This window comes from Ranitomeya variabilis, chromosome 5 (assembly GCF_051348905.1).
Source record: "Ranitomeya variabilis isolate aRanVar5 chromosome 5, aRanVar5.hap1, whole genome shotgun sequence".
NCBI classification, from domain to species: Eukaryota; Metazoa; Chordata; class Amphibia; order Anura; family Dendrobatidae; genus Ranitomeya; species Ranitomeya variabilis.
Genome location: NC_135236.1, coordinates 500,747,909 through 500,764,000, shown reverse-complemented (window position 1 = coordinate 500,764,000; position 16,092 = coordinate 500,747,909). Strand labels below are relative to the sequence as shown.

Here is a 16,092-nt window from a genome sequence, read left to right as displayed (position 1 = left end):
GTGCTGTCCGTTGTATTCTCGGACAGCACACAAGCACATAGAATCGTGACTGATCCATACTGACATCAGTTTTAAAAATGGATTCATGTTTCCAGTCCATGAGACTCATAGAATGTCCTATTCTCATCCGTTTTGCAGCATATCAGACTCAGCCATTAAAGTCTATTGGTATCTGTATATAACCGATGACACACTGAAGACATCCCTTATACTTTAGCGTTCCTTCTGAGTTTAATCCATTTTTAACTCATATATTGCAGGAGTCAATGGATAAAAAAGTCAGACAGTCTACCTGCTTCAATGGAAAAAAAACGATAAAAAACTAGAATGCAACTAGGATGACACCTGAGAGAAAAAAGTCAGTCCGTTTATCTCAGATGGTAACCCTTCCATGGAAGTGTGAGTGTAACCTTACGTGCATGAACCGTCCCCAGATATACAGTAAATGATGACATTTGTGTTTATTGACTTCCTCAGTTTCTACATCCCATCTACATGATATTAGTGTTTGATTTTAAAGTTTTTGTCACTGTTCCAAATTGGCAATTCTTGCACGAAGTCCACACCCTTGTGAGTGATTTTTCAGATAAACATCACAAAATATTTCAGACTTGTTCATCTAGTTCAGAAAATCTATCTTGGGGTCCTGCTTATTTCCAGAAATGTCTGTGCTTGATCAAGCTTCTTTCTTTCAATCCTGTGCACTAGATGTCATCAAGAACACTATAAAGCTATGCTAACAAGCCTCGTGTATGTTCAATATGCGTTCCACGCCTTCTGGAAAACTATAAGGAAATTCTACAAGGTAAAGAAACTTTCACCACATCGTTATTACGTCTCTGCCATTGATCTTCTTCTTATGGTCAGGTGTTTCACTTGACTTTGTCTGATATAGAAGGTATGTCTTAATACAGCAAAAGAACAAAGTGTCTCTTGCTGGTACTAGTTTCTTTCTGTCCATAGGGAGGACGGAGTCATTGTTTTGGTTACTGTTACTCAATATGACCATCAAAAAAAAATATTGGTTGCAGCTTATTTTCAAAAAGAAGACTAGGGTCTTTAAAGAACTAAATCTGGTCTGAATCTAAAACTTGATTTGTGTGCACTATTTTGATGAGTGGAAAACAACATTTAGTATGAGGGATGGCCATTATAGGAATTTTTTCATGCCATTATACATGAAATATTTCTGAATCTCAACAAGACGTCTTATCTACTGAAGTAGTCATGGAGCTACAAGTTATTGTCATTTCCTGGCTTGCATTTTTTTGTATTTGCAATTATTGCTAGTTCTCATCTTACTTCTCTTTCCTTGTTGGCTCAGATCTCTGCGCTGACTAGCAAGGGAGAAAATCCCAAAGAATGATTGACTGAAATTATGGGATTTTTAGAAAAATTTAAGGCGTTTCTTCTTCCCCAGTTCTTCAGCCCCTAAATCCAGTCATCAATTTAATTTAGAAGTTGATGTTTCTCATCAGTTGGGGTTGGTGTAATACTCTAACAACTTCTTCAATGTGCGCTTAGCGTAAGGCTATATGCACACATCTCTGGTACATGTCTATGTGCCGACTGTTTTATAAACGAACAGCTGACCTGTAGAGTTTAATTGATCCATACACACATCCATTTCTAACCGATCCATGTATCTGATCCACAAAACTCAGCATGTCCTATTCTGATCAGTTTTGTGAATTGAAAGTCATGCTTTCCACTTCACAGTTTTAGCCATGTTTCATCTGTTTTTCACTGATCCATTGTGGGATAAGTGGAAAAACAAAAGTTTATCTAAAAGACTATCTCTTTTAGTTTTTAAATGGATGAGAAAAAATGTATGCATGTAATATGGATGTAAGGGCTGTCCCACACGTCCAGATAATTCCGGTACCGGAATAAATCGGTACCGGAGTTATCCGTGTCCGTGTGCCTGGGAACTCACGGAGGCCATACGTGCGGCACACGTGTGCCGCCCGTATGGCGAGTGGGTACCACACGGAGCGTGTGGTACCCACTCTGCATGGTGCTGAAGCTGCGATTCATATCCTCTCTGCAGTAGCGTTTGCTGCAGAGAAAATATGAAGAATAGTGTTAAAAATAAAGATTTAGGTGTCCGCCGCCCCCCCACCCCCTGTGCGCCCCCCCGCTGGTCAGAAAATACTTACCCGCTCCCTCGCTGCTTCCTGGTCTGGCCGCGGCTTCTCCTGCATGCGGTCACGTGGGGCCGATCATTTACAGTCATGAATATGTGGCTCCACCTCCCATAGGGGCGGAGCCGACTATTCATGATTGTAAATGATCGGCCCCACGTGACCGCATACAGTAGGAGGCGCGGCCAGACCAGGAAGGAGCGAGGGAGCGGGTAAGTATTTTCTGACCAGCGGGGGGGCGCACAGGGGGTGGGAGGGCGGCGGACACATGGATCTTTATTTTTAACACTATTCTTCATATTTTCTCTATAGCAAATGCTACTGCAGAGAAGATATGAATCGCGGCTTCAGCACCATGTGGGGGGGACAGCGCTTACTGTAGCGCTGTCTCCTGCACGCACACGGACCCCAGACGGAGAATGTCCGTGTGAGGTCCGTGTTTTACGCGGACCCATTGACTCTATTGGGTCCGTGTAAAACGTGCGCTCCCACGAACACTGACATGTCTCCGTGTTTGGCACACGGAGACACGGTCCGCAAAAAATCAATGACATCTGAACAGATGCATTGATTTTTATGGGTCTACGTGTGTCAGTGTCTCCAGTACGTGAGGAAACTGTCACCTCACGTACCGGAGCCACTGACGTGTGAAACCGGCCTAAAGTGGATGCAAAATGAATGATAAGTGAAAGAAAAGAGGTCCGTATTATATGCTTGTCGAAGTAAAAATGGAAATTGATATGTAAATGAAACCTACATGATTTAATATATCATTAGGTATTCATCTAAATGAATCGGAGCAATACAAGATTCCAATAGCCTAATATAAGACATAGAATATGGACATAAGGAAAAGACATATACGTAAACAGCATTAGGAGATTGTTAGATTGTTCAAAATCAATGTAAGGTCATTTATCTTTCACCTCTTCAATTGAAAATGTCACAGGTATCATTCTCCTATCATCAAAGTCTTCTGCTGTAACCTTGCAAATTACAGAACCGAGCGACATAGTCTGCAATAAAAGAAAATAATTATGAATTTTTTATCTACCAGTAGATTATTTAAAATAGTTTTACTGTACGTAAAATGCTGCTGGTGTTCTTCCAATATAAATGTAACTATGACACTATAGGGTTTGCCCATAAATTACCACTGATTAATAGATGTCTCGGGTGCACTGCACTCAGCGATCAATTCATTGTACAAGGACCCATTAAACATATTATAACGTCAGATAGAAACTAAGGGCCTGATTCAATAAAGAGTTTGTGCAGGTATTTCACAAAATGTTATTTCCTGTGACTGCAGACTTGTGAAATCTCACATCATACGCAGCGCACAATGTAAGGACTCTCCGGTGTCGGTGGTGTCGGTCATGTGACTGCAAGAATGCAATATGCATTGTGATGTACCAACTAGTGGTGTACTGAGGAATAGGTGTGTATCGCACAGACAGAAGTCTGCTGCAATATGAATCCAGGACAGGTGGCTGGGTCTTGTAGTCCCACAAGCCTGTATTTTTGTAAGGGCTGGACTTAGGGTTAACCAGAAGTGATGGGTGGGACTGGTTAACCACACACCACCCAAGGGGTGTGCATCTGTAAAGACAGGAAGTGGTATTTGTTTCCTGTGTGCAGCACATGGAGGATGTCCATGTGTGAGACTGGAGCTGGCTGGAGCTCCTGAAGGTCCAGGAGACCCCAAGGGTGTGGAGTACAGACAGAATCCAGAGGAAGCCAGGCTGGGAAAACCTGAGGTGCTGTTAGCCAGGTAACCCAGAGCCTGGGGCATGGTGTTCTGACAGACGTCATGCATTGGGACTTTGTGAACAGAACCGGACTTTAATAGACTGACTGTGGATTCTGTGTTGTTCACATGCCTACCAGGGCTTATAGAGTGGTTCATAAGGCTATAATAAAGCCGAGTTTTGGACTTGTTTAAAAGAGAATCTGTTAATGTGTGTTCAAATATCGCTGCCAAGCGAGTATACCGCAACCCGTTCAGTGATTACTACGTCACAGCATTCTCCTGGCAACACTCTGACTAGACGTGCTCATATAATTCACCTGTATTGAGCGAGGTCAAGCATAGCTAGTTGGAATGTGGCCTGGAGTCTGCATATCACATATTTTACGCATACATGACCACTCAGACTCTATGGGGGCACCGGAAAATCCTCACAGCACGCACTGCGCGAGATGTGAGGGTTTACAAGTCTGCAGTCACATACACTGCAGACTTTCGTGATAAATAAGTCTGGAATTTCTGGCATAAAAATCACAACACATTTGCTGAATGTGAAGTTTGGTTGTCATCCTGGCTTCTCCACAGTTCTGCCAATTTGGCACAACTGTTTAAAACTGAGAAAACACCAAAAGTATAATTTTTGTAACTTTTCATAGCATCTTCTGTCAATTTTAGTGCGTAAAATCTTGAATGAATTGGAGCCTATGGCTTCATTTAAAGGTAAGTGATTTTTCTAGTACGCAAAAAAGTACAAGTTTCCTAAGTGTTTTTTATCTCATTTTCATTATAGTTTTGTCCATGTGTCAGTCTTTACTATGAGACAGTGATGAGCAAATATACTCGTTACTCTAGATTTCTCGAGCATGCTCGGGGGTCCTCCGAGTATTTTTTAGTGCTCGGAGTTTTAGTTTTTCTTGCCGCAGCTGAATGATTTACATCTGTTAGCCAGCATAAGAACATGTGGGGATTCCCTAGCAACATGGCAACCCCCACATGTACTTATGCTGGCTATCAGATGTAAATCATTCAGCCTGTGGCAAGAAAAACTAAAACTCAGAGCACTGAAAAATACTCGGAGGACCCCCGAGCATGCTCGAGAAAGCTCGAGTAACGAGTATATTCGATCATCACTACCATCAGAGTTTTGTCAGTGATGTTCACTAATGAGAAAATAAATACATTATACATTTCTATCTATTACAATGTCAATCACAGACAGCATATACGTGGCACACTTATGACATCCGTACGTTCTTAGTGACTTTCCTGGTCCGTTGTTAAAAAGAGCTCACAAAAATAAGCTTCACATAGGTTGTGCCACTGCTGACATCCCAAGAGATCAGCTGGAATCTGTCGTAGAACCAAGATTGCAAGTGTACAATCTTCCCACAGCGCCATTACATTACCCCTGTGTTACCTCTCTGTGTTTCAGTCAATTGATGGAGGTTCTGAATCACAGAATCCTCTTCATTAACTCATAGTGCTCTCATGGGGAATATGAAAATGGGTTTTCGAAGCTACACAACCCCTTAAAACCCTTTTAATGTTTTGAGATGACCAGTCAACACAAACAATTCACTGCTTGTCAAAGAGAAAATACTATTATTTTCTTACCTCGGGAACCTCTACTGCATAGGGCAGGCCATAAAATACAGGTGCGTTATCATTGCAGTCTTTAATTTGAATGAATAATGGTTTGGCAACCTTAAAGAAAAAAAATAAGAAATAGGCTATAATACAATCCAAAGGATAGTGACCAAATTCGTTGAATGAGATTTTATAGTACCAAAGTGTCAGAATCCTAATTCTACAAGGATATCATCAATATATTACAACTTAAAAGGGTTTTACAGGATCAACAAAAATTTGTCAATGTTCTAAAATAACAAAACAACCCTTATCAGATCAGTCCCGTCACTCCAGCACAGCCACACTGGTGCTACCATCTCTGCTTACTGTACAAGGGTAGGAGACACAAGAACAAGGCAACCAATTAGCGACCTCCACGATCTCTTGATGAGACCAATGATTGGCTGCAGTGGTCATGAAAGTAGAGAGCATGTGATTGCTGCGAGGAACTTCTATAGAGACCACAGGGGGTGATAGGCAAGCCATCAAGTAAGTAACAGTTGTTATGTTATTTTATGCCACTCACTTTAGCCAATACTTTGTTATTATAGAAACCCTCTTTTAAGCAGGTCACACACTAGCGATTTTAGACATTGGTGAAGGTTGTTATACCAATAGCACGGGGAAAATGACAAATAAACAGCCAAACGATGAGGTTTGTGCCCAAACTCTGAATGGAGCAGCTCCATGTCTTCTCCCTCAAGAAGGAAGTAATTTCAGGATTGAAATTAATCATTAGTAGGTGAATTGCATCTAGTTAATCATCAGTCTGTTAAAGCATTGTATCTTTATGCAACATCCAATCAAAATTGTGCTTTCATTGTTGGAGTAAGCAACAGCTGCTGGTTTATACTAAGGGGCTAGCCTGAGCCAACTGTAGATGGCGCTGTGTTAACGGAAACAGTTTGTTGATATAAGGTATGTAGTAGGTCTTATAGACTGTACTGTGTGATCTCTCATTTCCAGTGTGAGTTAGTGTGAGCGACAAAACATCTGATTACATGGAGACATTATTTTCTCCATATTCTTTTCCGAGAGAATCGGATTCCACTATGCTCACACACTCAATTTGATTCTGTCCGATGAAATAATCTAAGGGGAAGGTTCACATGAGCATATAAAGAATCGTTCAAAGTTTCATCCAGAAAAGTGGGACGATTTTCTTTGTCTCCAGTGTGCAGTCCATGCACAAAACTTTTATTACAGCAGCAGCTATTAATCATTTACAGGACCATTTACAGTTTCCTATGTTATGGAATTGCAATTATCTATTTAAAAAAAAAGGATGCCATACGGTTGCTTCCAATTATTTTTGAGCACCCATAGACTTGTGTGAGTCTCATCCAATTTACGGAAGAAACTAGTGCATACTGCGATTTTTTCTTTCCACACGTAGATTCAATCAGTGAAAAAAAATCGCTCATCTTTACTGCCCTATTGAATAAGATTGGTTCAAGTGCTGCTCGTTCTTTGCATGGACAGCACTCAGACTGAAAATACGTTCATGTGAACAAGCCCTTACAGTTCTCCTACAATGTCTGAGTGCTTAAGACTCGGCTGAAATCTGCAACAGATATGTCAAAAGTACTAGTACTTCCACTGAACCTCCCAAGTCCTCTACACCCCCCAGCATAATTCTTTCAAAAACTGCTCAGAGGGTGTGCATTCAACAACTAAGACAGTATAAATTAATCAGAATATTGGAATCGGAAAAGATAATTAATAGTGATGAGAGAACGTGCTTTGATAACGAGTTATCCGAACATACTTGGGTGTTATCCGAGTATCTTGGGCGTGCTCGAATAATATGTTCGAGTCCTTGCAGCAGCATGTTTGGTGGCAGTAGGCAGCCGTAACACATGCAGGGATTGCTTAACAAACAGGAAATCTTTGCAATTCTTTCGACTGCCTACCGCCGCAAAACATTCAGCCACGGGGAATGTGAAGAAACAAATTAAGAAAGATTCTCCATTTTGTGCTTTTCGACTCCATTTTGCTGTTTTGATATAAATTTTGTTACTAAAGTTCACAGCTGTTATGAGACCTTGATTGTTTCAACCTGGACAGGACATGAGACTGAGGGTGTATTGTTCTACGAGACTTCGACGTACAGACTGTCCCTGCATTCTTATAGGTTAAGAACTGTGAGCGTGTTCTTATGCTGATTGGTTGAAGTATAATTTCTATGATTATGAAAAGTGATACACAATAAACGGGGGCTAGAGATCTGCGCGATCCCCCAAACAGAGACACACGTCTCCATCTGGTCATTTTCAGTTGCCAGCAACGCCCTGTAGATTAATTTGGAAATCACTGAGTCAACCGTGAAGGGTCACGTTAGATCCTCCCTCAACAGCTTGGCGCCCAAACATAGGGCACCAAACAGGAACACCTCTGCCCCTCAGAGGACAACAAGACAAAGGACCCTTGGACCGGACACAGGCACTGGAAATTGGGACTGATCATCCCCCACAAAAACCACGGTAAGTTGGCAGTTATACTGTCCAGACTGACCGTTTGGTGTGATTTTCCTGTGTTTGTGCTGCAAAGTGGATCTGAGGTTTGTCCCCGATGGTGGAGTGATTTTTGCGTGGAATCATATAGGTGTAGTTCCGTTGGGAGCCCAGTGCTCGAACCGTACCTCATAAAGGACGGACACCCCAGATAGACCAGTGATGTAACTCTCTTTATAGTCAAAATATCCTGAAATCCTGATCACTGTTAGAATTAGGCACGGTGAGGTGATCGAAGATGGGTAGGATGCGTAACTCAGGAATATATAGATATATATGTATATGTCCATGGGGTATCCGGAGGGAAAGTCTAAGACGCCCTCCTCCTTTCACTGAATACCACATTTTTGGGTTGTCCCAGTGGGGGACAGAGAGACCCAGTGGAACAAACTATACGGCCGCTCTAGTATTGTGCACGACTAAAGTAAGGATATTTAGCTCTAAAGGAGAATCAGTTTCCGTGGAAGAAAAATAAGACTTTAAATTTGTGTGATGGATCTGATACTGTTAGCCCAAAGATGGGGAAAGAAATCTGTCAGGAATGCAGGAAAAATATTCTCAATCATGGGTTTTTCTAAGGTGGTCTGGCACATGAATTGTGTGATGAAGGTTTTGTAGAAATTAATTAAGTCTGAGAACTGCTGTATTCTGTTTCTGTGTGAAATTTCTAAAATACGTGATGGGAGGGGTGAATCAAACAGCTGCGCGATTGCTTTCTCCTTTCTGTGTTGAGGAATGCTGTGAATTCTTATCTCCGCTCAAGTCTCAGATGGGAGGGGGCACGTAGCTGCATTCAAGTTTCTCTGTATTTTCTGTCCTTGGTGTAATACGTGTTGGGAGATCTGTGTTTTGTTTAAAACAACAGTATTGTATTGCAGTAGAAAGAAATATTGTAAGTTGAAGTTGGAAGTTGAAAGTGAAATATGGTGCCTAGTTTTAGAAGGAAACTTGTAAGTGATTGTTTGGTTATCAGTGTGATTGAATGATTGGTAAAAGATTCACCTGCTTCAAGTTGAGTGGTTGATATATAGCAAATTGAGGATTAACAGAGGAAGTGAATTCTGATTGTTTTTGTTACATTGAAAAAGGAAAGCTGTCTACTACTATGACAAAGGATGTTTTGTGGTGCAAGAAGGAATTGAGGAAGTGATTGAGATTAATGTGTCAGAGAGACAAATAATTAAAACTAATGATCTGGGACAGGGGGGCTCCCTGTTAGATGATATGGTCCCTCCCCAGGAAATCAAGCCTCTCCTCCCGACTGTAAGCCCTATGCCCCTTAACCCCAAGGCACCAATATATCCTGGCCTGCCGAGAAGTTCTATGGGCGTCTTATGGTAGTATTTAAAGATCTCGGATTCTCATTGTAAAATAAAGCCCATTCACACATTTTTGTGGCAGCTTTAATGTCCGGCCTTAAATCTGAATTGAAAGAGGCAATAATGTCAGTTAGACCTGATATCGAGACTTCCACTCCAGATGATGCGTTGAAAATAGTAAAAAAAGTTTTCAGAACTTACCCCGCTCTGCATCAGCAGGGAAATTAAAGGTTAAACCAGTAGCTGCAGCAATTCCTGCTCCAACCTCAGCCCCCACCCCAGCTACAAGGACACAGCTCAGTTCCTTATCAGTGGCCCACACAACAGACTCCAGCTCCTGCCCTCCCCACCGTACCCAAATTCAGTCACATACTCCAATATCCCTTTTAACCCTATGTCTGGGAATCTCACTCCCAAGCCCTGCCATGTCAATTCTCAGATCAAGAGCTTGTTTTAATTAGAGTAGATGGCAGACCCAATAAATATACTGTTACAAAACCCATCCCTGTGGGACCCTTCCCTGAGGTTACTGCTCAGTTCCTAATCTCTCCCACATGACCGGTAAATTTACTGGGGGCAGATTTATTATCACAGTTCCGCTCCAGAATACAATTTCAAGATGATGGTCAGATGGTCCTTACATTATATAACACCTATGCAGATGAACACAATGAGGAGATCTGTACCCTACATGCCCTTCCCACGGTTATGATGGCCTGATAGGCCCAGATCCACCCCCAATAATGCCTGTAGAACCAGTAAAAGTGTTTCTCAAACCTGGTGCCCCTTTTCCCAAAGTCCATCAATACCCTTTGAAACATGATCAGGAGCGGGGTCTCAAGGGGAAAATACAAACGCTACTCGATAATGGTGCCCTGGTACCCTGTGTTTCCCCATGTAACACGCCCTTGTTTCCCGTTAAGAAACAGACCCCACCCGGCCAACCCCCTGTGTACCGGCTGGTACAAGATCTACAGTTAATGCAGCTGCTGTTCTAGAAACTCCGGTGGTTCCTAATCCACATACTCTTTTGTCCCAGATACCTCAGGATGCTGCTTGCTTCACAGTCATCGACCTTGCCAATGCCTTCTTCAGCATTCCATTACACCCAGACTGCCAGTTTCTGTTTGCATTCACTTATCAGGGACGACAATTGACGTGGACAGTTATGCCACAAGGGGCCCAAAACAGTCCCAATCATTTTGCAAAAAATATGGGCGAGTGTCTTGTACCCTGGCAATTGGACCACCCCCATGTCACGCTGCTTCAGTATGTGGATGATCTTTTGTTGTGTGCACGAACAGAGCAGGAAGCCATTGCTGCCACTGTTAGCCTCCTCAAGTATCTGGCAGATCTGAACTGTTGGGTTTCAGCCTCGAAACTTCAGTTCTGCCTTGGTCAAGTGATATTTTTGGGTCACTGTCTCCTTCAGGGTGTCAGACACCTCACAAAAAAAAGAAAAATAGCCGTCAGCTCCCTTCCTTTTCCAAAAGATGAGACTGAACTCCAGCGTTTTCTTGGACTATGTACTTATTGTCGTCAGTGGATACGGATGCATCCCGCATAATGCAACTTCTCTACAATGCCCTGAAAGACGGCATAATGAACTATAAGGAGAGATCACCGGTTTGTATGGAAAGCCTTTATCGTGCCTTCTCTGAATTAAAGCGGCTTATTGCTTCCGCCCCTGCCTTGGGCATCCCAGACTATACTCGACCGTTCCATTTGTATGTGTCTGAGAATGAAGGACACGCAGCAGGGGTACTCACACAGTTGCATGGCAATAGGCAATGACCAGTGGGCTATTATTCAGCCCAACTCGACCCTGTGGCCCGAGCATCACCAGGTTGCATGAGGGCAGTTCACGCCACTCACTCGTTGCTTGACACGACTGAAGACATAATTCTTGGACATGAGACGCACATTTTTGCCCCGCATGATATTGCGGCAATACTGACACTCCAACAGCAAGGACATCTGACTGTACAACGACACTTACGGCTGCAGTGTTCACTCCTTTTGCCTGACTACGTCAAGTTGCATCGCTGTACTACAATCAACCCAGCTACTTTACTGCCGGTCCCCAAGAAGGATGGCAGTGATGAGGATTACCTCCAACATGACTGTTCCCAACTCCTGACTGAAGAGACAGCTACTCCATCAAAGGTCAGCGAAAATCCACTTCCAAATCCTGATCTGGTGTTATACACGGAAGGTTCAAGATATGCTGATGAGTTTGGCAGATTCCACACTGGATATGCTGTTACCACAGATGACACTGTAGTGCACGCAGCTGCACTCACTCCCTCACAGTCAGCACAAGAAGCAGAACTACAGGCTCTGTCTACTGCATGTGTTCTGGCCAAAGACAGGCGGGCTAATATATACACGGACTCACAGTATGCATTTGGTATTGCTCATGATTTCGGAGCCCTATGGGCCAATCGAGGGTTTATTACTACCGCCAGGACTCCAGTGAAGAATGCTGAAGCTGTTAAAACCCTCATGGACTCAATCAAATTACCCACCCAGGTGTCCATTATCAAGGTCAAGGTGCACGGTCCTAGGAACAGTCCACAGACTGTTGGTAACGCCTTTGCGGATATGCAAGCAAAAGCTGCTGCTCTCCTACCCGTTGAACTGACCATACCCACTATGGTGACCACACACCCTCAGCGTAAACAGAAACACTGACTCTACAGGAACCTGATGATCCACGACAGAATGAGGTCTTCTGACGGACCCGGCAAGACCGCTTAATGACGATGCAGAGAATGTCCCCAAAAGGAAGAAGTGAAGCAGTGGAAGGCTGATGGAGCATGTATGGACAATGGTCTCTGGAAAAAGGACCAACTTGTGTGTCTCACTAAGCGGATGTACCCTGCTATTGCCACGTGGGCACATGGGCCCACACATCGAGGAAAAAAAACAGGCCCTAGCCCTGGTACAAAAATTCTACTGGGCTCCAGGTATTTCTACAGTCCTGACAGCACTCAACCGTGCATGTAATATCTGTCAGACCTGCAATCCCAGTCAACTTTAACGTGTACCCCCGAAGCACCTTGCTAAGCCCGACTATTCTTTCCAAAGGCTCCAGGTAGACCATATTATGTTGCCTAAGTCTGGAAGGTATGAATATTGTCTGGTGGTTGTCGACATGTTCTCCAGTTGGCCAGAAGCATTCCCCGTTACCAACATGACTGCAAAGACCACAGCAAAGAAACTGGTGATGGAAGTCATGTGCAGATATAGTGTTCCAGAAATCGTCGAAAGTGACCAAGGTCCGGCCTTTTCTTCTCATGTGTATGAGGAGGTTTCTGGCAATGCTTGGATCCACTGTAGCCCTCCATACTCCGTGCCATCCACAATCTAGTGGGAAAGTTGAGAGGCTGAACGGCACACTGAAGGGACAATTGACCAAAATGATGCAGGAGACTACGGCTCCATGGCCAGAGCTCCTACCCATTGTACTGTACCACATTCGTACTACCCTTATTTGCAAAACATGGCCTGTCCTCATATGAGATATTGTTTGGTGCTAGGCCCCCAGATGCAAATTTCCCACCTCCGTAGTTATCAGAAGAGACTGACTGTGCTGTTCAATATGTTATTCAGCTTAGTAAAAATCTTGCTAACACCCATGCTTTAGTTTTTTCTTCCCTTACAGATTCAGCAGAAACCGACACTTGTCACAACTGGAAGCCTGGTGATTTTGTGGTCGTGAAAAGGCATGTCAGAAAACACGGACTAGAACCCTTATATGACAGTCCCTACCAAGTCCTCCTCATTACTCCTATGTCAGTAAAGCTGGAAGGCAGGCCGACGTGGATCCACGTATCGCACTGCAAGCTGGTCAAACAGACTAGTAGCTAATAAGGGGACATAATGTTTTGGTTTTTCATATTTCCATATAATAACATTTGTAACCGCATGGGACAGCCTAAATTCCCCAATATCCTTGAATAATAAGTTTGTACAATATCATGAAAGATTAGTAGTACAAATAGGTATAGCCAATAAAATTGTCAGTTCTATTTTCATTTACCCTATGATTACACAAATGTGGGATAAATTGCTTAGGGCCACAGACTATCTAGATGATCAAATTTGGGATATATTGGATATACTTAATACTACTGTTGTTGTCCAAAACCAACTTATCATAGTCACTGATCAATATACTGTAGTACTGGATTACTTAACAGCAGCACAGGGTGGTATGTATCAGGTTATTGGACCCGCATGCTGTCATTATATAGATCCCAATAGCACTATGAAGTTAAAGTTAGAGGACATTCAAAGACTCAGAGATCAATATGTTAAAGACAATAACCGTAATAAGGACAGTTGGTGGGCAGACACCTTCTTTTTTAATCCAGCAAATTGGTTTAAGGGACTTTTGGGCTGGATAGCTGGAATCTTGCAAAGTTTGTTACACATCGCTGCCTTTATCCTTGTCATGTATGTAATACTAAAACTTGTTCTTTGGTGTATTTCTGTTTGTATTAGGAAATTCTGCACTAAGACAACTAATGATGATACCAAAAGCGTTGCCACCCCTGCTCTTCTCTACACCGATTTCATAAAGTTATCTGATGAAGATGTTGAAGCCAAGCGCACGGCTATCTTCAAGAGATCTCCTCCACCGTCATCAAAAATAGTTATCCGTAAATTGTAGCATACAGGGGGGACGGATGCACCACAACAGCCATGGCTGGTAACATGGCACCAGTCATGTGAAGACCGTACCCCTCGAGCTTATAGCTCGGGATAGTACCTCTGATGCTGCATATTAGTTAACAAAATTTATCTAGGGGGGAATGTGAAGGAACAAATTAAGAAAGATTTTGTACTTTTCGACTCCATTTTGCTGTTTTGATATAAATTTTGTTACTAGGTAAAGTTCACAGCTGTTATGAGACCTTGATTGTTTCAACCTGGACAGGACATGAGACTGAGGGTGTATTGTTCCATGAGACTTTGATGTACAGACTGTTCCTGCATTCTTATAGGTTAAGAACTGTGAGCATGTTCTTATGCTGATTAGTTGAAGTATAATTTATATGATTATGAAAAGTGATACACAATAAATGGGGGCTAGAGATCTGCGCGATCCCCCCAAACAGAGACACACGTCTCCGTCTGGTCATTTTCAGTTGCTGCCAATGCCCTGTAGATTAATTTGGAAATCACTGAGTCAACTGTGAAGGGTCACTTTAGATCCTCCCTCAACACGGGAACTCGAACATATTATTCGAGCATGTTCAAGATACTTATATAACACCCGAGCATGCTCGGATAACACCTTATTTGAGCATGTTTGCTTATCACTAATAACTAATCTTATTGATTTAGTGCCTTTTATATTGGGGAATATGCAATTGCCATACAGTGAATACTTACCTGTTCTAATCCATCAGTTACTGTTTGTATGACGCTAAGTTGTTGCCGACTCTAAAGAAAAAGAAAGGCAGACATTAATTATGGTACACCATGGAATGCACCCCATGCCAATTTTCCAGTGTTTTTGCTTTGTATAACCTGGGGATGAAGGGGAATGAACATTTTATATAAGACTTCAGGAATAAATATCATGATTGCTCATGCCAAGTAACCATACACTGAGGAAACAATAATAGTCAGAGCATGAGCATTAACAAAGTTATTTTGTAATAATTTTTCATTATTAGTGATGAGTGAATATACTCATTGCTCGGGTTTTCCTGAGCACGCTCGGGTGGTCTCCGAGTATTTGTTAGTGTTTGGAGATTTAGTTTTCCTTGCCTTAGCTGCATGATTTACGGCTGTTAGCCAGGCTGAGTACATGTGGGGGTTGACTGGTTGCTAGGGAATCCCCACATGTATTCAAGTTGTCTAGTAGCTGTAAATCATGCAGCTGTGTCAACAAAAACTAAATCTTCGAGCACATACAAATACTCGGAGACCACCCGAGCGTGCTCAGGAAAACCCGAGCAATGAGTACACTCGCTCATCACTAATAATGAAAAATTATTACAAAATAACTTTGATAATGCTCAAATGAGTAGATTGCCTTCCTCTACTGCAGTATATTTCATATAATCTTGCTGAACTATGGATTGTTTTAGCACTTTCTGTACAAGGCCTACATGGATATAAAGATGCCCTGTTAGCTGGAGACAGAAGCGGTTAGCTAGAATACATATTCCTTGTATATTGGCGATGATGTGTTACTTGTATGAATTCTTAAATAGGACCTGTCGCCAGGTTAAATATGGCCAGATTTTATTCCTGCTGCTCCTTTAAATACTCCTTTTTTTTGTTTGATTTATTTTTTTAAACCATCAAACAGTTTTAGACATATGGGCCTTTTTTCTTTAGAACTATTTTTCATGGACTTTACAAGGGGGCGGTGCTCACAGTATGATAATACAGAGAAGCCTAAAGACCCACCCACAGGGAAGTGTTCACTAAAAAAGGCTCATATCTCTGGAACCGTAGAATATCGTGATATTCAGATATCACTATATTGATATTCTACTATGTTAATGCCCCATACTATTACTCTCATTACCTCAGGCGTTGGTTATTGATAAAGATATCACAAGAGCAGTCGGGTAGGTTTTGTCCTCTTCCTCTCCTTATTTTCCTACCCTCCCTTTAATCACAGTGCACTCAACTATTCATGAGATATATTGTATCATATATGGTTTCTTTTCTTGTTTCTTATTTTTGATTGTTATGTTTTCTTTTTTTTC

At 42.3% G+C, this 16,092-nt stretch overlaps 1 protein-coding gene across 1 annotated transcript in view; it reads right to left on the bottom strand.

Moving 5' to 3' along the window:
• The window catches only part of CDHR2 (cadherin related family member 2), a 239,739-nt gene that overhangs the window by 160,310 nt on the left and 63,337 nt on the right, over positions 1-16,092 (bottom strand). The window contains exons 5-7 of the mRNA XM_077265704.1: positions 14,759-14,809; positions 5,509-5,598; positions 3,071-3,160 (exon numbers count right to left, since the gene is read on the bottom strand). Of these exons, the coding sequence (XP_077121819.1) occupies positions 3,071-3,160; positions 5,509-5,598; positions 14,759-14,809 (231 nt within the window). The remainder of the gene's footprint in view (positions 1-3,070; positions 3,161-5,508; positions 5,599-14,758; positions 14,810-16,092) is intronic.